This window comes from Ovis canadensis, chromosome 3 (assembly GCF_042477335.2).
Source record: "Ovis canadensis isolate MfBH-ARS-UI-01 breed Bighorn chromosome 3, ARS-UI_OviCan_v2, whole genome shotgun sequence".
NCBI classification, from domain to species: Eukaryota; Metazoa; Chordata; class Mammalia; order Artiodactyla; family Bovidae; genus Ovis; species Ovis canadensis.
The window spans coordinates 219,390,703-219,414,896 of NC_091247.1; the positions used below are offsets into that span (position 1 = coordinate 219,390,703).

Genomic DNA, 24,194 nt, shown 5'->3' on the forward strand with positions numbered 1-24,194 from the left:
CAGTTTTATGCAAAGGATGATACCAAGCTGTTATGCTAAAACAATATTTGTTTGGCTAAAGTGTTGATTATTAGCCAGGGTGATTGTGCAAAAAAACCACACCATATACTCCTGGCTTATTCAGAGGTGCCACTTTTCTGGAAATGCTTTAAGGGCAACTGGCATACATGCCTCTCTATTACTTTAAGCAAGGAGTGAGAGTATGTCTATAAATCTGCTTATTTTTGACAGTCCACACACACACAGCAACTAATTAAATAGTTTTTTCCCCAAACTGAGTTCATGCTCTGAAGAACCATGTGCTGAGTGGACAGTGATGGACAGCAAGATGGCCTGTGGAAGGCTAGTTTCAGGGAGCCTGAGTCATCTGGTAAACATGTATGTCAGCTGCTACAAAAGGAGTGAAGATAATAGTATCATTATACACAATGTGCAAAGCACTCTACCTGGGTTTTTATTTGGTCCTTACATGAACCCTCCCAAGTACCATCATTTCCATTGTACAGATGGGAAAGCTGAGACGAGAGCTGGAGAGGCTGAGTGCTTTACCCAGATGTACACAGCTGCTCAGAGAGGATATTCAAACCCAAGCAGTCTGATTCCATGAAAGGAGGAAATTATATTTCTTCTGAGCAGAGAGGGGGAAATCAGTAGGTTATGAAAGCCTTTGAACCGGACTGTGATTATGAGTTAGATTTCAGATGAAGGATAAGGAGCCTAGGCCCAAAGAAAAGAGCGGGCTAGGGAGCAGTATAAGTAAGGTAGAAGGAAGAAAGGTAGACAGCTGTGAGACAAACAAATAAACCTTGGCTTCAGTGTAACCAGAATACAGATAAGTTGGGGTTTCCCTGGCAGTCCAGTGATGAGGACTCAGCACTCCCAACGCAGACCAGGACAGGGGTTCAATCCCTGGTCAGGGAACTAAGATCCCACATATGGCCTAAAACATAGCGGGTAAAAGTGAAGGTGTAAGTTTTGAAAAGAGCTAATTAAGCCCAAACCTTGATGTAAGCAAGGTTCCACACTGGTGGAAGTCAGGGGAGAGGTAAATTATACGTACAGATATAAGGTGGAGGTTTTCCTCAGATTTACCCCTCATAACAAAGGGGACCACCAGATAATCAGACCTTGATCCAGCGTGCATATCAGAGGGCTCTCACTGCTCTTTGTTTTGAACAATAACATAAAAAATACGAATGGACTAAAGTAAAACTGTTGAGAACAGATGTGCCTGTAAGGACCTTAAATGGTATGTGTTTGGTTGGGAATGTTTGTAGGCAATGTCTAACAGAGTTGGTTTTATATAAGCTGAGACATCATACATCTTATTCGTAGGGGACCAACCTCACTATTCCAGGTTCACTGTAAATAACTTAAAGATCACTTAAAGGTTACACGAATATACTCCTGTGAAGCAACTGCAGAACACTACAGCTATCCTAGTATTAACCAAACAGATGTCAGACAAATCTGCTGGCACTGCAAATTTCACCTCAAGATACAGCTTAAAGGAAAGGTACTGTGTTGTGTGCCAGAAAAGTGAGACCATTCCTAGTGTAGGTCTCCTGAAGATAAAGATGCTGATGTATTGCATGTGAAGAACTGGAAAGAGGCAAGGGAAGCAGTATTTCTGAATTAGTCTGTTTATATAATGCACAGTCTTACTTAGCTATGTAAATTAATGGCTTAGGTAACTTAGATGTTTCCATGTGAATTCCTTAAAGTTTCAATATATTCAAGTTAACCAAAAGCATTTTCTACTTTTTTAATTTTTAGTGGGAAAATGGGCATAATTGTCTTATATTCAGAGTTGCCTTATAGTTGGGTATTTATGATATATCTTAGTTGCTGAAAATAAATTTTTTATAATTTAACAGCCATTAGTTCCTAGTTTTTTAAAGTTAATAAGGATACATTATCAGAAATAATTAAATAGTAAAGCATGATTACTGTTACTATTACATTTCAGAATTCTTTTGAAGGTTTTAATTGGTGTAGTCAGAAATAAGAAATATCATGGAGAACAGAAATATTATTTACAAATATTACCTAACAAAATCTAGGATGCTTATTGAGGTGTCCAGATGCATAATAAATATAAAAACAAAAATCTCGGAAATGCAGTGTATAGTATCATGACTGAAGTTGATAATGCTGTATTACATGTTTGAAGGCCACTAAGAGAAGATTGTAAAACTTCTCATCACAAGAAAATATGGATTATATGTGGTGATGAATGTTAACTAGACTTACTGTGGTGAGCATTGTGCAGTGTGTACATATATCAAATCTTTGTTACTGTTAGTTGTATCTCAATTAGGTACATATATACAAACACATACACACAGATAGCTTATCTTTATACCAGCAATAACTAGTTAGTTGTATGGATCAGGACATCTGTTACTGTTTGTAGCATTATTTTAAGTAACAAAATTTTGAGTCAAACAAACGTTCATCATTAAGATATTGGTACCATAGATAAATGAAAATGGTAGGTCAGAGAATAGTATTTATAAAAATGGGCTTTTTTTTTTTTTAAATCAATGTGTGTAAGTGACCACTTATGCATAGCAGAAAATCCATAAAGCAAGTGCACCGGACTACTAATTGTGGTTATATCTGGAGAAATGAGGTTGGGTGTTTTCATTTAACTCTATTAATGTAATATAATGGTTAAAATTTTTATTACAAACAGGTGTTTGTTTTATATTTTAAAATTAATTTTTAAATTACTGATAGGTATTAGAGAATCTTGAAAGTCAGCTGTGAAGTTCAGAGTTTCAGCTAGAGGGGACCATTAGTTTTACTGCAAAATTTAATACTTGGGTACAGTTACATGTCAGCATTGAGTGTAGACGTATTATACCAGAGGGTCCAGCACGTGCTGGATTCCCACATGTCGTTCACATTGCTGCATTCTGAATTGAGTGATTGTGCCCTTGTTTTCAAAGAAAGAAACCTCATTTTAGCAGTAAAATGATCAATCACAAAGGTATCAGAACTAGTCTATGGTAGAGTTCAAAATTCAGTGCTTTTCTTCTATCTTGTAGCTGTTGTCAGAGCTGTTCTTTAAGCAAATTAATTATACAGTTGAGAAACTAGACTAAAGAGATAATACGAACCACATTGAGAGCTGCTATCAAGAAATGGGAGCAAAGAGGGGAGGGCATTTGGAGGAGAGAACATCTGTTTGAACCTGGATCTGAGGTGTCTGTAAATATCCGAGCTGCTCCTGGGGCAAGGAGCATGTCAGGTGAAGAACCAGTGGTGACTCAGACTCGGAAACATGGGTTAGTTCTTGGTTGACCCATCACACAGAGCAGCAGAGGAAAAATGAAGATGTGTAAAGGGGAATTGGTGAGTTTGACTTTGTGCATGTCTTGATTACTAAAATTGCCATCTCTTACAGACACTGATAAGCAGATGTCCTGCCTTAGAAACATGCTGTTAACTACTTGAAATAAAACTGAATGATGGTTTTCTTCTCAGCAGCAAGGAGTGCAGCCAACAGCCCCCTCTCAGCAGGTGGCGCAGTATCCGCTCCCTCAGACATCGGCCCCCAGCGAGGCCGCGATTGCACAGCCCATGAGTCAGCCTCTACCTCCGCAGGCCTTGCCACACGTGTCCGCGGGAAAACAGGTGAGTGCCATACTTCTGGAAGGAGCACCGCATGACTTCTGCTTCTCTGGTGGTAAAACTGCTAAATGGAATGAACATCACTTCTGTGCATTGTTCCCGTTCAGTCGCTCAGACTGCAGCCCGCCAGCTCCTCTGTCCATGGTGTGTCTTTTGTAGATATGAACTGATTAATATAAATGGGTTTATAAAGCAGTGGTAATCCAAAAATGTTCAGTTTTTAGGTTTATCAGCCTAATAGAAGTTCGGCAGATGTAGAACTGATAAAGGTGCTGCAGTGATGACATTTTCTAGAATTGTCAGTTGTATCTGTTCTAGGTTTGCAGTTATGCCATGTTTTCACATAGACTTATGTGTTGTTCCCTGCCCGCATTGTCTTCTGACAGTCATAAAAAAACCTTATATGGAGTGGGGTTTTTTTTTTTCTCTAAATAATCCTTCTAGTACTTGAAAAGTAGCCTTGTTGAAGATAAACACCTTTCTGAATGACATTTTTTCAACTTAAAGGTTGGGGCTTGTGCTTGTATTTTGATACAGTGTATTGTTTCTGTCATATTTTGTCACATCTGAGACTGTCAGTTGTAAAATGCACCATTATTTTAGGTAACACTGAAAACTGATGGACCATTAATTGTAAGGTATATCTTAATTTCATAAATGTTAAAATGACCATGTGGAAAGGCATGATTACATCCTGCAATTAGTGGAAGATGGTTGTAGACCTACTCTTACAGGCCTGGGTGGGACATGAGAACTGTGGAAGCAATATGGATGAGCTATAAGTTCACTGAGGAGAAAGTCCTTTGAATTTCAGCCATTATATAATAGCAGTTGTAAGTTCAGTGACAGCAAATGTACCAGTGGATTATGGCTTGAGAAACATGCCTCAGTCAGGATGTGAAGATATTTCCTATGCAAGAGCTCTCTGTTGTTGATGGTGACGTGTGAGTGGAATTTTCTAGCGCAGATTTAGAACAGCAGCACTCCATCAGCCGCCCGTCTGCAGCTGCCTCTCCCTGATCCTGTTGGCACGTTAACTTACACTAATATATGCAGGGATTGGTGTTTGTTTTAATTTTCTTTCTTTTTGGCTAATAAATAAGTCTTGCTTTTGGCAGCCTTGCTTTTTTTTTTTTTTAAGTCTGTCTGTTTTGTTTTTCTTTACTTTCCCAGCTTCCAGTTTCCCAGCCAGTACCAACTCTCCAAGGCGAACCTCAGATCCCAGTTGCAACACAGCCCTCAGTCGTTCCCGTCCATGCTGGTGCTCACTTCCTTCCTGTGGGACAGCCACTCCCGCCCTCTTTACTGCCCCAGTACCCCGTCTCTCAGCTCCCCTCTGCTCCTCCTCACGTGTCTGTGGCTCAGCCAGGCTTCCCACCCCTGCCCGTCACGATGGCAGCTGGTGTTAGTCAGCCTCTGCTCACCTTGGCTTCATCTGCTGCAGCAGCAGCCGTCCCAGGGGCACCTGCTGTCGTCCCTAGTCAGCTTCCTGCCCTCCTGCAGCCTGTGACCCAGCTGCCGAGTCAGGCTCACCCACAGCTCCTGCAGCCAGCAGTTCAGTCCATGGGGATCCCCGCCAGCCTTGGACAGACTGCCGAGGCGCCACTTCCCCCTGGAGATATTCTCTACCAGGTATTGTGCTGGCTGGTAGATGAAGGGCCCCAGAGGGTTTGGTCGTAATGACAGAACATCGGGGGACTTAAAAACCGAGTAACTGAATATCATAATAACCAGCGATAACACAGGTTGCTGTTCTCAACCAGACATGCCAAAATAGTCCACATCTGAGCAAGGACCCAGTAGAGATGTCTGACTCATTTGCATCTTTTCCAAGACCCTTCCTTGAGACAAAAATGCCTCTCTCCACATTCGCTGTGAGCTGAGAGCTCGGTATGACTCAACAGTAGATTGTATCAGGCTGCGTTTTTTTTATGGGAGGAGTAATGGTGGATAGCCAACATGGTGTCAATGGAAACCTTTAGGGTTTAGATTTAGAACACTAGCAAGTCATTGTGTGACTGCCATGACTGATACCTGCAAGAGTTTTTGCATTTTCATGTTGGACTGCCTGGAAAGTAGGTGGTTTTTCTTGGAGGAATTATGTTTATTCTTCCTATTTAAAATGATCTCCAGAAGGGGAAAAAAGTAGCAGTTTATTATTTTTTTTTTTAAGTCACAGTTTAAAAGTTCAGTTATGTACTGTCCTGTCCTCTAAATCAAAATCAGTCAATCATTTCGTTTGAAAATCTTTAAATTATTAGAGATTGGGCTACTTTTCTTTGCTGTGTGCTTTCCTTTCTTTTTCTTCTTCCCTTGCATGTCTTGCTGTTTTGCTCATTTGATGACCCAACCTGCACTAATTTCCCTTCCTCGTTTCTGTCACAGGGCTTCCCACCTCGACTGCCATCACAGTACCCAGGAGACTCAAACATTGCTCCCTCCTCCAGCGCAGCTTCTGTGTGCCTGCCTTCTGCAGTCCTGTCCCCTCCCATGCCGACAGAGGCGCTGGCTGCCCCGGGTTACTTTCCTGCAATGGTGCAGCCCTATGTGGAATCCAGTCTCTTGGTTTCTGTGGGCAGTGTAGGAGGACAGGTCCAGGTGTCCCAGCCGGCAGTGAGCTTAGCACAAGCCCCCACCACATCCTCCCAGCAAGCAGCTCTGGAGGTAAATGGAGTTCCTGCATGTTTATATCTGAAGCATACACACAATGGGATAGAAATGACAAAGGAGAAACATAGGTTCCCTGGCTTAGGATTCATTTGGAAACTATTTCAAACTAACTTGTGAACGACTTTTTCTTACAGCAGAATGAAATGCCAGTGTGGGGGCCTTGTTGCCACTGGCTGTTCTGTTGGGAAGTGAGTGTACTTTGAGAAGAACAACCTTGTTAGCACTTCACTTCTCTAGCTGGCCCTCTAGCGTTCTTAACCCTTTCTTTCACAAGTTCCTGCCATGGGCAGTCACCAGAATAGCTTCCCCCGCTGTGCTCCCAGTGATTGTTTCTGCCCCACTCCGAGAGAGCTCTGAGCCGTCTTCTGCACTTTGCTCTGCCTGCCCTGTTGCACATTGTGGTGAGATGCTGGCTGCATGGCAGGTTGTAGTTTCTCACTACCTAGCCGCTCCTCTGGCTGATGACACACCATGCAGTCTGTACCAGAGACTAGCTTTAGAAATTTCCTTTGCAATTTTAAGACGACTGTCTGTAGATGCTGAAATTGAGAGTTATAGTGCTTTTAGGACTTAGGGGAGGGGTAAGGAAAAAAAAGACTAGCTAGTTGGGGATGGTCAGTAATAAACTGCTTTATGGCCGAGGTGTGAATTTCCCTTTCTGTTCACAGAGCACTCAGGTCGTCTCTCAGGTGGCTCCTCCAGAGCCAGCTCCCGGGGCTCAGCCACAGCCTGTCCAGCCAGCCACGGTGGTCTCTTCTATAGACAGGTATGTGACAGGGCAGTTCTCCGTTCTTGATGGGAGGATGGAATAGAAGGAAGGTTGAAATCTCACCGACAGCTGCACATTGTGTTCGCAGTGCACATTCAGATGTGGCTTCAGGCATGAGTGATGGCAACGAGAACGTCCCCTCGTCCAGCGGGAGGCACGAGGGCAGGACAACGAAGCGGCTGCATCGAAAGTCTATAAGGAGCCGCTCTCGTCATGAGAAGCCTTCCCGCCCAAAACTGAGAATTCTCAATGTAAGTGTTACTGACTTCTGGCTTCACGTAGTTGATTAATAACATTTAAATATTTATAAAGCTTGGGAATATTGATGAAAGTTTAGGATCTTTTTTTTAAATCACCCAGATATTGTTACATTTGCTATTTCTATGAGAAGGCACTGTCTTACCTTTTAGGAAAAAAATAGTGTTTTATTTGTAGAACAAAGACCTTACGTTTCTTCCAGACCCTTTAGTGAAAGATGTATACAAGTGCATGCTAAGTTGCTGCAGTTGTATCCGACTCTTTGCGCCCCTGTATAGCCCAGTATGCTCATCTGTCCATGGGATTCTCCAGGCAAGAATACTGGAGTGGGGTGCCATTTACTTCTCCATAAGTATATAAGTAGCTGAAAGGCTGTTATTTTCTTCAGGATTCCTTGCTAGTAGTATAAGAGGCAGTGCTTGGCCTGTGTTAGCTGTCACATTCAGTCCCAGAGCTGAGTATAGTGTTCTGAGATACGAAGTACCTTTCTTTTTTCTTCTTAGGTTTCAAATAAGGGAGATCGGGTGGTAGAATGTCAGTTAGAGACTCACAATCGGAAGATGGTTACATTCAAATTCGATTTAGATGGTGACAACCCTGAGGAGATAGCCACAATTATGGTACGTCTCTGTCTGGAGTTCCAGACTTTTCCTATGTCCTTGATCTTTATATCCACTGCCATAAGCGCATATGCAGTATTCTGTGAACTATTTTGACAGTAACATTTATTTCAGTGTGAATTTAACTAGCACACCAAATCTGTGATTTAGAAGTGTTTTTTTCTAGGTCATGTGTAACTAGGTATTGAAGAACCGACTTACATGGTAATCAAATCCAGTATGGGTGTTAAACAGATGGGCAGAAGTGGTGCTGGGATGACTAAAGCTCCAGCACTGTACGAAAGGTGGACGTCGCATTCCTCTTACAGGTGAACAATGACTTTATTCTGGCGCTGGAGAGAGATGCGTTTGTGGAGCAAGTGCGGGAGATCATTGAGAAAGCTGACGAGATGCTCAGTGAGGATGTCAGTGTGGAGCCAGAGGGTGACCAGAGCTTGGAGAGTCTCCATGGCAAGGATGACTACGGCTTCTCAGGCGCCCAAGTAGGTTCATCATTCCCATGGTGAAACTCTGTTTACGGTAAACGTATGCTGTATTTGCCTTGCGGAGTCTGAGCCGTCTAGTCTGACACTTTGCGAGTGTCCAGTGATACTACATCACACCTGCAACTGAGATGATCAGCATTTATATTCTCTTTGCATGTGGCCATTTGCTTTGCTTGGTCATTAAGACTGAGTTAGAGAACACATTTAATCCCTTTTGTTTGTTGTAGAAATTGGAAGGAGAGTTCAAACAACCAATTCCTGCATCTTCCATGCCACAACAGATAGGTGAATTTCTTTTCTTCTTACTGTTTGTTCTTACCTTTTACCTAAGAAGTTGTGCGCTGATGATGAAATTTTGAAGTGTTGGTGACTGTGTATGTAATAATAGCACAGTTAAGTGGTTTGTGTCTTTTTAAGCAGGCGTTCCTGCCAGTTCTTTAACTCAAGTTGTTCATTCTGCTGGAAGACGGTTTATAGTAAGTCCTGTGCCAGAAAGTCGATTACGAGAATCAAAACTTTTCACTGAAATTTCAGATACGGGTAAGAAATTGTTTCTCCCACATACATGTATAAATCCCATGTCTCTCCCTCCTAGATTGGAAGCTTGGTCAAATGATGACATAGACAGTAGAGAAGAGTAGAAAATTGAGACTAACCAACAGATAAACATATGGAGAAGGGAAATAGATGATGAATAGAGTGGATTTAAGCAAATGGGCGCGGAAGGATGGCCACACTGGACATAGCCTGTATGACTGGAGCTGCGTGGGTTCAGCACCATGCGTGTCTCCACTTAGCACTACCATGGATGGCTTGCGGTCCCTCCGTGCCCTTTCAGAAGTACATATTCATACAAGATGGCCTACTCTGCTTGAGCGCCCCTGTCACATGCTGACACCTGCTCGGGAGAGCTCGTGTACCTCGTGGGTGTGTGGCACCGTTAAGAATCCCAAGAATAGGTGAGGGCACCCTTCTGAACCGGCTTTTTACAACGGACTGAGTCTGAGTTTTCCTTTTCCTTTGCAGTTGCTGCTTCCACCTCTGCTGGCCCTGGAATGAACTTGTCTCACTCTGCCTCATCCCTGAGTCTGCAGCAGGCCTTTTCTGAGCTGAGACACGCTCGGATGGCAGAAGGGCCGAGTACGGCCCCTCCCCACTTTGGTCAGACAGGCCCCGTGTTCCCAGCAGTGCCTCCCACCCTGAGCAGCGCCCCTGGAGCCCCGGCTGCAGCAGCCGCAGCCTCAGTGTCAGCCCCTGCCCCGAGCCACCCTCTCAGTGACGTGGCCACGTCGGCCATTCAGGCTGAGGTGACAGTGGCCCCTGGAACAGGTGTCATGCCTCCCAGTGGTCTCCCTGTACCCGCTGTGTCTGAGTCCCCGGCACCTTCCAGCGTGGCCCCCAGCGTCACCATCCCTGCAGTTCTCTCGGCACTACCAGCGCCCCAGGCGGCGCAGGCTCCCACCCCCGGCGGCGGGGCCTCCAGTGCAGGCACTTTCCCCTCTGCACCCACATCCCTGACACCAGCCTCTGCTGTGGGCAGCGCTGTTGCCTCTGCTGCTCAGCTTCCGCCTGTGCCATCTCAGCCCTCAATAGGCAGCTCAACCGGGGTGGCCATGCTGACAGCCGTGCCCGCTGCCACTCTGGGCCCCAGCCTCACAGCACCACCGTCCCTCGCTCTCAGCAGCAGTACCTCTGCCCCGGCTCTGGCGGAGACAGTGCTGGTCAGTGCCCACGCACTGGATAAGACGGCCCATAGCAGCACTACTGGCCTGGCTCTGTCCCTTCCTGCCACCTCGTCCTCTCCTGCCCCTGGAGCAGGAGTGTCCAGTGCTGTTTCTCAGCCTGCTGCTGCGGCTCACCCTTTGGTCCTCCCATCAGTTGTAACCTCTACTCCCGTACTCTCCCAGGCAGGACCCATGTCAACACCTCTACTGCCCCAGGTACCCGGTATTCCACCCCTGGTACAGCCTGTTGTCAGTGTGCCTGCTGTGCAACAGACCCTGGTTCATAGTCAGCCTCAGCCCGCTCTGCTCCCCAACCAGCCCCACACTCACTGTCCCGAGATAGATGCTGACACTCAACCCAAAGCTCCCGGGATTGATGACATCAAAACTTTGGAGGAAAAGCTGCGATCTCTCTTCAGTGAGCACGGCTCTTCTGGAGCCCAACATGCCCCCATCTCGCTGGAGAGCTCGCTCACTGTGGAGACTGCTGTCACAGCAGGCCTCCCAACCACTGCTGTTGCACCAAGCAAGCCTCTGACTTCCACTGCCAGTACTTGCTTGCCACCAACCAGTCTGCCCTTAGGAGCAGCTGGTTTGCCAGTTATACCAACGGTCACTCCTGGGCAAGTTTCCACGCCAGTCAGCTCTGCGCCAGGAGTGAAACTTGAAACTGCTCCAGCAAAGCCACCTTTAACTAAGCCTCCAGTAAGATTCTTATTTTGAAATAGTTGGGAAAATATTGTTCTTCCCTACCCCCCACCCCGAAGTAAACTTTTTCAGTTTAGCCTTGCAGTATAGCTATAGTGATGCTTGGCTTCCTTATAGTAGATATTTATTAAATTAGTTGAAGGTGATTTTAGAATATATGTTCATTGAACCTGAGATTTTTCTCTTCTGAAATGTGGCAGGATTTGGGATTAACTAAGATTTTCTAAGAATGATAGTAGGTAAAATGCGGGCGTTGTTTCTGAATTGGTGCAGACTGAGGCTGAAGAAACCCCCATCCCACAGGGTGTGGGGTGCTCCTGCTGGCACCGTGCCTGGGGACAGCAGTCCAGTCTTTGTTTCCGTGAGAATGCGCGAGGCTTTCTGCTTTGCTCAGGTTCCATAGGCACACAATTTGGAGTTTATAAAAAGTTGGCAGTGGGTGGTAAGTTTGACGGAAGGAGGGGTGAATCCAGTGTTAAGGATACGATTACTAGAATGAGCCTGCTGGTTCTGCTGTGGTGCCTTCCTCTCATTCTGCTTCAGTCTCTGCTCTTCTCCAGATAGCAAGCCTGCGTCTCTCCTGTTGTGTGCTTCCCCCTCTTTCTGCCTGGCCTTCTGCGTGAGATCCTTTGTACAGCGGGGTAGTACAGTGGCTTCACTCAGGCAGCATACAGATGCCGTGATAGCATTAGATTTCTGATGCCTTTTGCTCTCAGACCTGCCCCATGGTTATTTCTGAACTGTGCTGTGCCCTCAGACAGCCTGATAACACTGTGCCAGATAAGCTTGCGAGGGCCTGGCCTGTGCCTCATGTCCAACAGCCTTCATCTGCTCTGCTTTCTCTTGGGAATAGCCTTTTACTGAGTTCTGTTCATTGTATTGGTATATCATGGTAACCCCTCTAAGAGCGCCACGGTTATAATGTCCTTTATTTACGGTAGATACCAGAGTGTAACCCAGGCAACAAAGTTCCCTTAATCAGATGCATCCTGTTCCTACACTTCTGCATTTGAATTAGTCGGTTTGCTCTCTGTATGCTCTCTCTGCTCAGCGTCTCACGGACTTGAATTTCCCTTCATTGTCTGTAGGTGCTGCCCGTGGGCACTGAACTTCCAGCTGGTACTCCGCCCAGCGAGCAGCTGCCACCTTTTCCGGGACCTTCACTAACTCAGGTGCCCTGCAACTTGGCAAATTTCTGTCTGTGCCTTCCCTTTCTTTCTCAAGGCTCATTGCAGTTCTCCACTGCATGATCTTGCCTCTGGCTCCTGTTTGGTTTTGACTTAGTAACAACTTGCTTTTAAAACCCCGTAGCTGATGATATAGGCCCTACTTAAAGTCAGAAGCAAATCATCTAGAAATCATTTGCTGTTAATATTTTTTCATATCTTAATGGGGAAAAAAAAAGCAAACATGACATTTTGCCAAAAAAGATATAATTGCTTTGTCATTCATGCTTTTGTAGAATACTGAAAGATGACACCATTGTGCAAGTGGAAAATTTTTAATGTAATCAAAATTAGTGGTGAAAGTTCCTAAGAAAAGGGTGCCACCCTGATAACTGATAATGGCCTGTTTTTTCTTGAATGTTTGACATTTCTCTCAGTGACCTCCTAATGAAGTAATTGGGTATGAGAGCGTCATGGTTATGAAAAACAGGTATTAATCTTAAAATCCAAAACCCAACAGAGCTCAGCTAACATGAGATTGCTCAGAGACAAATGAGACCAGTGACATAACAATGAGATCCCATCTCACACCCATTCTGCTCACTCGGGGTCAGAATCGCCTGCAGTCTGTGAATTAATATGGCCTTTCCCAGTCTACCCCCAACCCCACACAAGAGTCAAATTCCTATAAAGTACTTGGCATGATCCCATTGTAACTATGTAAGAGCTTGTGACATGGGACAAGCTAGTAAACAGTGAAACTAAATTAGGGACTTACTTTAGAATAAGATGTAAGAAAAAAATATGGGAAATTGCTAACTTGAAGTCTGAGTTTATCCTTACTTCTTTAATCCCAGATACACAGTAAAACATAATTTAAGCAACTTGCTAAATAAAGTAATAACTCCAATAGAGAACCCACTGCATCAGCTGCTAGACTTTGAAAAAGATTGTGAAAGTCTTGAACCTATTTTCTCATTAAAAACATGTATTCGAATTCCTCAGAAGGCCCAAAATGTGAAATGAGAAACTGCAAATTAGACCTATGGGAGTGAGGCTAAGCGGATGAAGAATAGAGAGGCGCACGGTTGACAGAAGCCAGGGCAGTGACAGCATGCTGATACCTACTGTTACTCACAAGCACAGGTCCTCAGGAAGATGCACCAAACTGAAGGAGAAAATAGGGAACGGATACGGCTGATCTGCCAGTCAGCCTTGTACATGTTTCAGAGTATATTTTTATGGAGAGGACAGATACAAGAGAGAAGACCTCAAAGCTGTAAAAATTAATGTAACTGGGGTTTTTTTTGGCTTAAGAACTTGATGATACTGTTTTGAGAGCTTGGTAAGTCATTCAAGCAGGGAAGCTAAGGTGAGTGTAGATTATTGGGTTTAGTGCTGAGTGAGCAGAGAAGGTCATGCCATGTGGTCTGAGCAGGAAGCAGTGGTCCCATGTGCGTTGGCTCTGGCCGTGCCTGAGGCTGTGCTCACCATGCTGTGTCCTTCAGCCCCCGCAGCCCCTGGGAGACCTGGACGCTCAGCTGAGAAGAACCCTCAGTCCCGAGACTGGTGTGCTGACATCTGCCGTTGGTGTGAGTTCTGACAACCTTGATAAAATCTTCCCATAACCCTCATGTGTTATGTTCCTGGGATGTAAGCTGTGACCTTGACCACTTTGAATACCTTTAGCACCGAAGCAGAGTCTTTACTTTTGTTCCAGTCAACAGAAATGAGATGGTTAATGAAGGAGTAACACTGACCTAGCAGTGTAACCAAGCAAGACATTGGTTTTGATTTTCTTATCTTCCCTGTAGTTAGAGCTCTCCCACAGACCAGCCCTGTGGATTCTGTGTTTATGCCCGGGAGGAGGCCACACTTTTAAGTTTGAAGCCTTAAGTCTTTTAGGCTTGTGACAAAATAATGTTCTAATTCAAATTACCTTTCTGTGAATATCCACATTTAAGCATTCCATGAGAAAAATTAAGAAAGCGATTTGGAAAGGTTAAGACTCAAAATTTCTTTTAAAAATCTCGAAAACATCCGTCTTTCTTTATATCAGACTAGTTTTTAGGTTATTAAAGAAAAATTGCCTTAGACAAAAGCATTTCTTCACACATCCTGTCTTTCTGGCCAGTGGAAAGGCAGCAGGGAAAAGACCCTCTTACTGAGCCTCTGACGCTAAAGCCGTGGTGGTGTCTGTGTGTCTTGCAGCCCGTGTCTGTGGTGGCTCCAACCGCGGTTGTGGAGACAGGAGCCCAACTTCCGAAGGATGGTGAGAGCACCCTTCTTCCTCTCTGTTCCCACGCCCGGCCTTCCTGTAGTTGATGGTGGGAGGTACACGTTCTTGAGAGTTTGCAGGTGTACTTGAGACTGTCAGAGGACATTCTTATTTCCTGCTTGGCAAGAACTGATACTAACATCTAGAGCAGGAGGGTCAGGAGGTTTTTACTTCTTTTTGAGTGGTGGCTTCCTAGGGGATAATGATAGTTTCTTAGCATAAGACTCTTTCTTTTTAGCTAGGCCAGATCCTTGCTAAAACATAACAAGGAAATTCAAGCATACTTATAAAAGTTAATTTATTCACAGCCTCTTGGCTTTTGAGATGTATAGAAATATAGAAGCTTGAACAGCATGGATGGTGAAAATGCACATGTAAGAGTTCAGATTCTCAGTTTTAAACATTATTTTTGTCTGTTTCTGAATTGTTTAGAATTGGCATGTCCATAAAATCTGTTTTTAAAAGGAATATTTCCAGAAAAATTTAATTCTGTAAAAATTATCCATAGCAATAGCTTAAATGTTTTATTAGGACTTTTATCATGATGTTAGTTGAAAGTTCATATCAGCTATTGTTGTTGTAAAGTTTTGTTGTAAATCTCTCTTCACCATCAGTCCCACCAAACATGGGAAATTTAACACTTTTTGTTGTTGCCTTTTCCCAGATAACCATCCTTCTCAACATCACCTGCCATAAGTGTAATTCCCTGTATAACTATTAGTAAGATTGCCTGAATGCTCTTACTACTTCCTGTCTTCCTTAAAAGTGCTAAGTTTCACTTAAGACCTTTCTAAATTAAATTATTTTCAAGACAGTCACACTATGAATTGGCTCTTATTTTAAAAGAAGTGACTTGAAAATCAGTGGAATAGATTAGAAAGTCTAGAAATGGACAAACTAAAATAGAATGTAAAATATGAAAAAGGTGGCCTTTCAAATCAATGAAACAGATGGGGTAGTTCAGTAAGTGGTTTGGACAACTAGACAGCCATCTGGAAAAAAGTAAAGAATGTATCACTAGCCTAGGCCAAAATAAATTCAAAGTGGAACAGAGATGGAAAATGCTGCCATAAAGCAGGACTGTAAGAAAACAAAAGGGATCTTTTTTTGTTTTTCCAACTATTTAGAGCAGAGTTGACAAACTTGTTCTGTAAGAGGCCAGAGAGGAAATACTTCAGGTGTTGCTGGCCATACAGTCTGTCACAACTACTCAAATAGCTAACCTATTGTAGCTCCAAAGAAGTAATAGATAATAAATGAATGAGCTATGTTCCAGTAAAATTTATTTATAAAAACAATCTGTGGGCTAGATTTGGTTCACAGATCATAGTTTGTTACTCCCTGATACAGAGAAAGATGTTATTATTATGTTTAATACCCAACCCAGAAGCATTAATAGATTTTCAATTTCTGCATGGGGGAAAAGTACTGTTACGTCCAAAGATAAAGATAAATGAAAACCTGGGAAATGTGTGTGTTGTATATGCCTATCACAAAAAGGAGTTTGTTTTGCCAGTATAAAGAATTTCTGTAAATTTGGCATAGACCAAAATTTTAAAAAAGATAACGGGAGGAAAAAAACAAACATAGACGTGAAAATATTTAACATCCTTCATGAAACAGAACAGTAGAATAAAACTACAAGTCATCATATTTTTCCCCTATCCTTGGTAAATTCACTGGTGACTTGGTATATATATATAGCCTTTTTGGAGATCAGTTTATGTCTGTCAAAGTTTTAAATGGCAGTGATTCAGTACTCCCATTCTTAATTTACTACACAGATTTTTAATATAATATACATATTAGAGCAGTTGCTGCTATAAAAGTCTGCTATAGCTAGTTCCTATTTAAAATGGGTCTTTAGTGTCCTCAGCAGAATCTCTTGGTTTGCTTGATTTATTTACATCTTTGAGTTACAGGACAGAGCTATAGTGTCCCTGCCCGTCAGCCTCAGTATCTCTTCCCTTGTGAGCTAAACCGGGAAGCCGCTGCTCCCAGCTTTTATTCCTCCATGTGGTGTGCTGTCCTGTGTATGGTGTACAGGGGAGACAGAGGGTTTCACAGCGATGTAATCTTTACACAGAAGGTGTTCAGGAGGAAGGCGAACAGTAACCGTTTCCCCTTGGGCGCAGCGAGGGGGGACAGACATAAGGAAGTGTTCCTCTCCTCTAAGGAGTTTCTTCTTGGAGTGCGCAGCTTCTGTTTACTGTGCTTCTGGCTAGGGAAAGGAAGCTGCTAAAAAGAGGCTGACATTCCTTCTCTTCCTCCTTCGTGTAGCTGTTTCAGTCTCTCAAGTCACAGAAGCACCCACTTCCACAGCTGGTGTTCTGAAGATGGGGCGATTTCAGGTGAGACTCTCACTTTTAAGGGGTAGTGTGTGTGTGTGACGAGCAGTGGTGGTGTATGTATGATAAAAAAGGGATTTCCGATTCTGGAGTGGGAGTGTATATAAGAAACTTACATCTGTCTTTGGGGACCTAATTGCCATCAACGATATGTCTTTTTTAGGAGCACTTTAGAGCTGTTTATCATTTTCCTCTCTTAAAATAATACATGGAAGATGAAGACTCCTCAGAGTGGTAGAGGGACAGTAGACTGCTGTCCTCCCTGCCCATCCTCCTCTTTTCCTTCGGCCCTGTGCATGTGTGGACCTGACGTTGACCCTGCTTCTTTTCTGACGGCTCGCTGTAGCTTTTCCCAATCTAGGAGTAGGGTTATCTAGCCATTCTCCTATTGTCAGTCATTAGGCGGTTTCTAATTTTTTAATAAGTAACAATAAACATCTTTGTATAAAAACAGTTTTCATGTTTAGGATAACTTTCTTAAGTTTGATTTCCATAGTGAAAATACTGAGTCAGCATCAAATGACACCATGTAGTTCTATTTTCCCAGTTGGGAAACAAGTGAATATTTTCTGGGTTAGTGATAGGGAACAGTGCAGGCTTTAAAAATCTTTTTCTGCTTTCTTAGCTACTTTCTAATTATTCTCAGGATAGCACTTGAAGCTGGGGGGTATTGGGTCATGTTCTTCTCATTTGTAAAGTTCTCCGAGTTTGTGGCTTCCCTGACTTTATTTCTAGTACATTATTGAACTAGCACAGGAATCTGGATCCTTCCTTTAGCACTAGCTAGTTGTCCTATTTCTTGAAGCTTAGCTGTCATTTAACATTTATTGGATTTAATCTTTGTAGTTTCCCTTGTTTACAAGCAATCGTCAATATTCTATGACCTGTTGTTATTTATATTTTAACAAGAAATGACCTGAGTCCTGTGCCCAACAGGAGATAATGGAAGTAGCGAATTTGCTTGGCTTAGCCAGCCGCTCAAAATCTCATCTGATTGCATATCTCAGTGCAGACCTGTCACGCTCTGCGGTACAGTTCCTTCTGTTTTCACAGTCCGAGGTGGAGGGCCTGTGTAAACGAATAATCAGCCTACTCAGACTAGGACGTAAAGTGATTCACTTTTGTTCATCATCCGTTGTGAAAATGGAGTGTTCAGGAGCTTTTTAGTCTCACTTTGGTCTGTTTATGTCAGGTTTCAGTTGCAATGGACGATCCCCAGAAGGAGGGTAAAAGTAAATCGGAGGACGCCAAGTCTGTCCACTTCGAATCCAGCACGTCAGAGTCCTCAGTGCTGTCAAGCAGTAGCCCCGAGAGCACCGTGGTGAAGGCAGAGCCCAGCGGGCTGGCCGTCCGGGGCACCTCTGCAGATATGCCGGACAGCGCCCGCCAGCCGCCTGCCTCAGAAGCTGGGCAGCCTAGCAAGGTCGGCCGTTTTCAGGTGACCACCACAGCGAGCAGAGTGGGTCGCTTCTCTGTGTCCAGAACCGAAGACAAGATGGCTGAGGTGAAGGGAGAGGAGCCAGTGGTCTCTCCTCCTTTCATGGACTCAGAACACGACATTCCTCCCGCCGTGACGCCAAAGAAAGAGAAACCCGAACTGTCTGAGCCTTCGCATCTGAATGGGCCGTCTTCCGACCTGGAGGCTGCCTTCCTCAGCCGGGACGCAGACGCTGGCTCAGGGAGCCCACACTCCCCTCCGCAGCTGAGCTCCAAGAGCCTTCCTGCCCAGAGCCTCAGTCAGAGCCTCAGCAATTCCTTCAACTCCTCCTACATGAGCAGCGACAATGAGTCAGACATTGAAGACGAGGACTTAAAGTTAGAGCTTCGCCGACTACGGGAAAAGTGAGTGTGTTTCTCCTGTGAGGGTGGCGGCAGAGCTGTGTGAGGACCCCGTTCCCGATGCAGGAGCGGGGCCTCTGGATGCAGTTCTCGGAAGGACTCAGGGCATCCCTAGTCACAGAGCTGCCTCAGCACCTGTGCATGGCTGCTACATGTGGTTTTTAACACTAGCACTTCAGTGTTATTAACCTAATCTTAACCATTTCTTAGCCTACTGAATGAATCTGGTAATGGCACTGGGGTATAGAGTACTTTAGCAGGTTTTCTTGGTCACAGTTGACAAACTGGATTTGAGTTGCCAGTTCAGTATCCTGTATAGAGCCTCAAAGTCAGGAAATCCTTCTGGGACATCATCAGTCATTTGTGGTTGGCTAGGAGCTTCTTTTGGAGAAGGCAATGGCACCTCACTCCAGTACTTTTGCCTGGAAAATTCCATGGACAGAGGAGCCTGGTAGGCTGCAGAGTCGGACATGACTGAGCGACTTCACTTTCACTTTTCACTTTCATGCATTGGAGAAGGAAATGGCAACCCACTCCAGTGTTCTTGGCTGGAGAATCCCAGGGACGGGGGAATCTGGTGGGCTTCCATCTATGGGGTTGCACAGAGTCGGACACAACTGAAGCAACTTAGCAGCAGCAGCAGGAGCTTTTTCTGGAGAAGGAAATGGCAACCCACTTCAGTATTCCTGCCTAGAAAATTCCATGGATGGAGGAGCCTGGTGGGCTACAGTCCATGGGGTCACAAAGAGTCGGACGCGACTGAGCGACTTCACTTCACTTAGGAGCTTTTTGGAATTGGCTTGGGTGTAGAGGCCAGCAAGAAGAGCTGACAAACTAGAATCTCAAGCTAGTAGAAACTAGATTAAGTGCATTTGAGGGACAGAGCCATTAGCAGATAAACCTGTGCGTGAAGGTGATATCATGTTAATTTTTGTTGGAACAGAGGTGGTTATTGTATTTTTTAACTGTTTGGTTATCTTTTGTAGACATCTTAAAGAGATTCAGGACCTGCAGAGTCGCCAGAAGCACGAAATTGAGTCTTTATACACCAAACTGGGCAAGGTTCCTCCTGCTGTCATCATTCCCCCAGCAGCCCCCCTTGCGGGGAGAAGGAGGCGACCCACCAAAAGCAAAGGGAGCAAGTCCAGTCGCAGCAGCTCTTTGGGGAATAAAAGCCCTGGACCAGGTCAGCCGTGGCCATCCTGCCTTGTGTTTCTGTCTCCGTCTGTGTCTAGAATCTGTTGAACACTGGCTACTTCCGTTGAATTAATTGCGAAGGAGTTTGACTTTCCCATAGTCTGACTTCCTTCCTTCCACTCCCCATGTTTATGGAGCCTCTTTCTGAGCCTGGAAGACAGGGTGGCACTGTGCCCTTTTCCTGTGTTGCCCATATTGCTGTCTGGTGGTTTCCTTCATTTGTAGTTGGTCTTGGCTCATGGAACTCATGTCACCAAACTCCTAGGCAGCTGGAAGAAAACACACTGTTCTCTATTTAGTAAAGCCCAGGTCAGTTCTCTCTTTTTAATGAGTGGAGTGGTCATAATCACAGTTGGCACGTATGTAAATTTCATGTAGGTGTTTGGGTATGTCATGTGATAATGTCCTTGATTAAAGTTTTGTTTTATTTAGTTATGTGGGAATAAAGAACGTGCTAGTATTTATAGTCAAAAAATAGTTAAATCATAATCTCTTTATTTTCGTGGTTTGCCTATTTTTTTCTTTATTATGTAGAGTTTTTACCCTTTGGTGAAGTTATGGTAGTGTTAGGTAACTAGTTGTAAGTAAAAGCAGCTGGAACACACTTACATACTTACACTCCAGTACACTTGGCACTTGCTCCTCAGTTCTCATGTTAACTGTATTGGACAGCACTTGCAGGCTTAACAGCTTCCCATTCTCTGCAAGTTTTCAGGGGCCCACACCTTTTCTCTGGGATGTTAGAGCCAATTCATTATGAGATGTGAGATCATAAGTCACAGCAGCTAATGTAGATTCTGATCCCAATTTCAGCCTTCTTTTGGAGTGCACTTCTGTTCTACTAGTTATACTAAGGAATAGCCAGGTGTCTACTTCAGGACACCTGGCTAATGAGTGAAAGCCATCTATCAAAAATAACTCTAAATATGCATTACTCTATAATCCCTGTGTCATTTTTTGACACCTCTTTGTACTTTATTTGACACATGTACCAGAAGGACTAAGGAGAGACTGTCTCTGGACCAGTCTCCGCTAAAGAGGGTAAGAGGCAGGGCTGAAGTCGCACAGTGGAGTTCCCACGTCTCCTGCACGTGCTGTCTTCTTACCCAGCTGGGACTCCTGAGTCCCCCAGGTTATCTGCAGCTCAGCAGCTTCAGGGATGGGGCCCTGCAGCCCTGTTGCCTCTCCTTCATCTCTTACTCCCCATCCCGTCCAGAGGCCTTTGCCCTTTGGTCTGTAGCTTTTGACCCATTATCACTCCCTCAGTGGGGAGTAGACAAACAGTAGACAGTACTTGTCCAGTGCAGGGGGAAAGCTGTGTACCTCCCTCACCCCAGTGTATCTTCTAACAGGTACCCTGTCTGGTCAGAGTGCAGCTTCAGTCTTGCACCCTCAGCAGACCCTCCCCGCTCCTGGCAGCGTCCCGGAGACAGGGCCCAACCAGCTGTTACAGCCCGTGAAACCATCTCCTTCCAGTGACAACGTATACTCGGCCTTTACCAGTGATGGTGCCATTTCAGTACCAAGCCTTTCTGCTCCAGGTCAAGGTGAGAGCCACGAGCAGCCACCATCCTCTGAGAGCCTTGAAATGGAGACACAGCCACACGCAGGACAGAAGCCTGGGGCAGGCAGGTGGCTTGGGGGAGCAGCTGACCTGGAACCTGCCGCCCACACGGTTCTTTGGGCTGTCAGGGGGGTGGGTAGCAACTCGCTTGGGTGGGATCACTGCTCCCTTCTGGTGGAAGTAGGTTTTCTTCAAGGGATTACAGCAGAAAGTGGCCCTGTGACGCCTCAGTGCAGTGCAGGACGCCTTTGGGATTTGGAACTTATGATTTAATACTGGACTGGGTTTCCTGAAACCAGATTCTTAGGCATTTTAGCCCTTTCTGAAAGTTAATGCATTTGTTCAGCCAGTGTAGACTTTAATAATTTCTAAGTGTGAAAGAGACATACTAAAGTGAATAGCCTTAAAATTCAAGTTGCTACCTTTAATCTACTTCCCAAGTATAGGTCATTTAATAAACAGAGGTTTAATAAAATGATCACTCAGAACATTCCTGTAGAGGAAAGACCTTTTAGTAACATTAGACAAAACTTAAAAGCTGTTGGGCATCTGGGTGGAAAAGAATGAAGGGGATCTAGACGGCAAACGGAGGTGCCTTTGCCGCAGCTTTGCGAAGGTTAGGGATCAGCCTGTCTCTGAGCATGCTGGTGGGTGGCGCAGTCTGGGCTGGTGGGGGACAGACCTGACCCCGCCTCTGGCGTGCAGGCCTGTCCTGCGAGCTCGTCCTTCTGTGTGCCGTCCTAGCACATCCGGCTCTCAGCTCGGGTTCTAACGTCTCGTAGCCGTGTTCTGTCTCTTCTCTCCCTGTTCTCCCCGTTCTCCCCCTCTCACAGGCTGTGCCAAGTTTAACTGTGCGTCCGAGCAGGTGACGTTCAAAGCTGGCGGCAGGAGGACGCGATTTCTGAGTACGCCCTGCTTGGCTCTTTGTGTGTAACACCTTTACTCCTTCCTTGTCCTTGTGTCTGCCGCTGGACCTGTTGTTTCACGCAGTCCATCTTCATGTGTGTCTGTGCCTCATCTTCGCAGTGGCTTGGCTGAACTAGTATCGCCCTCAGAAGTTTGGGCCTCTGTTAATTATGATAAAAGATGGAGATCTGATGATAGGTTTCTGTGAACTTCAAAATGAGTTTTCTGGTAGAACTGCCTCCTCCTCAGCCTGTGCCAGAGGGCAGCATGGTGTCCAGGGCGAGGGCCTGCTGGGTCACTCAGCGTAGTGATGTCCGTGCGCCCAGCCACGCATAGTGCTCCCGCTTGCTCTGGCATTAGGAGTCACAGCAAGCTTCCTGACCACCGGTGCAGGGAAAACGGAAACCCTGTTTTTGTATTATTTTTCAGAGTAGATTGAAAGGTTGTTTTTGGTGTTTTTTTTTGTAACCTCAGTTAAGCGTAACCATCTGTCAGTTGTAAAGATGGTGGAATCTCTTCACTGGATGTTTTCACCACCACTGCCCTCTGATTTCAAAGAGGGTTTCAGTGTAGTTCGTCTTATAAATTATGCTCATTAAGACCAAGGGCCAGCACCTGCAAGCCAAGATGGGCTTTTTAACAAAATCGCTGGGACTTCTCAGCTTTCTTCCCCAAAACAAGGCACCTGCCTCTCCAGCCCACCTCCCTGCGTGTGGAGTGTGCGCGGTCCTGCACAGACCCAGTGAGATCATGGGCACAGGACAGGAGCCCAGGGAGGCACACATCATTCCTGTCTGATGAGCCTGGCACGTTCTGGTAGTTGATAAACGTATGTTGAAATGAGAATTTTAAAAACAAAACTGAGGTTTAAGTAGAAAACCTTTGTTAGAGCTTAAACGATCTTCTCTGTTAAGGCCTCAAGCTTCTGATGTGGCTGTTGACGTACTTTTTAGTGCATGTGCTCGGACTCTCGTCGTCTCTCGAGTGTGGTTCAGAGGTCCTTGGGCCTCAGGCAGCACTCGTCCAGGGCTGTGTAGCCCAGAGGGAGGTGGAAAGCCTGCCCCGCTTGGTAGGGCAACAGCTTTCCTGGCAAGGCTGAGTGGGTGAGGGAAAGTCACTCAGTCGTGTCCGACTGTTTGTGACCCATGGACTATACACAGTCCATGGAATTCTCCAGCCAGAATACTGGAGTGGGTAGCTTTCCCCTTCTCTAGGGGATCTTCTCAACCCGGGGATGGAACCCAAGTCTCCAGCATTGCAGACGGATTCTTTACCAGCTGAGCCACAAGGGAAGCCCAAGAATCTTGGATTGGGTAGCCTATTCCTTCTCCAGGGAACCTTCTGGACCCAGGAATCAAACTGGGGTCTCCTGCATGGCAGGCAGATTCTTTACCAACTGAGCTGGCAGGGCCTGGCAAGGCTAGGCTGGACCAACAGTGTTGTTAGCTCCTTGGCACTTCAGTCAGCGCTGTAAGTCCTGTGTCCAGTTAGATGACTGAGGAGACAGTAACAGCAGGGGACCAGTGTTCGGAGGTGTCAGTCCCGTGTTATGTGGCCTGTAGTGTCTCAGAGGGAAGGAGGAAGACCAGGGCATTTTTGTGAGGGAGGTATCATGTGACAGGCACCTCTTCTGTTAGCTCAGAACATTCCCATCGCACTCTGAAAGGTAGGTGATGTTACAGGGTTGTTCAGATAAATGAGAGGCCCTGCCTCCATTGAAGGCACGTCAGTGTCCATTATGTAAAGCCTTTGTGAGCAGATCACAAGATGCAGATTTAAAGCAAATAAACCCAGTGGTTTAGGACTGGCGAGCCCTGGTTCAGTCCGTGTCGGGGAACTAAAGGCCCACAAGCAGTGTGGTGTGGCCAAAAAGAAAAAAGTGAAAGAGCAAATATGGACAGAGATATCGGGCTCTTGGGTGTTGGGGTCTTAACTAGTCTGGGGTGCTTCACTCTGTGCTCAAAATAGATAATGGTTTGGAAGCACGGCTTGGCTTCATGCTTTATTTTTGTTCAAAAGTTGC

At 45.2% G+C, this 24,194-nt stretch overlaps 1 protein-coding gene across 20 annotated transcripts in view; it reads left to right on the forward strand.

The window, feature by feature from the left end:
* Positions 1-24,194, forward strand: part of WNK1 (WNK lysine deficient protein kinase 1) — a 127,241-nt gene that overhangs the window by 96,974 nt on the left and 6,073 nt on the right. For 3 of the 20 annotated variants that reach the window (XM_069585886.1, XM_069585888.1, XM_069585905.1), the window contains 17 exons: positions 3,493-3,642; positions 4,813-5,271; positions 6,025-6,303; positions 6,978-7,075; positions 7,167-7,329; positions 7,840-7,956; positions 8,265-8,438; positions 8,669-8,726; positions 8,862-8,981; positions 9,468-10,870; positions 11,962-12,045; positions 13,548-13,631; positions 14,251-14,311; positions 16,598-16,668; positions 17,858-18,507; positions 19,491-19,690; positions 21,054-21,248. In XM_069585886.1, the coding sequence (XP_069441987.1) occupies positions 3,493-3,642; positions 4,813-5,271; positions 6,025-6,303; positions 6,978-7,075; positions 7,167-7,329; positions 7,840-7,956; positions 8,265-8,438; positions 8,669-8,726; positions 8,862-8,981; positions 9,468-10,870; positions 11,962-12,045; positions 13,548-13,631; positions 14,251-14,311; positions 16,598-16,668; positions 17,858-18,507; positions 19,491-19,690; positions 21,054-21,248 (4,366 nt within the window). The remainder of the gene's footprint in view (positions 1-3,492; positions 3,643-4,812; positions 5,272-6,024; positions 6,304-6,977; positions 7,076-7,166; positions 7,330-7,839; positions 7,957-8,264; positions 8,439-8,668; positions 8,727-8,861; positions 8,982-9,467; positions 10,871-11,961; positions 12,046-13,547; positions 13,632-14,250; positions 14,312-16,597; positions 16,669-17,857; positions 18,508-19,490; positions 19,691-21,053; positions 21,249-24,194) is intronic. The other 17 variants (XM_069585887.1, XM_069585891.1, XM_069585906.1 and 14 more) reach the window with 10 other exon arrangements.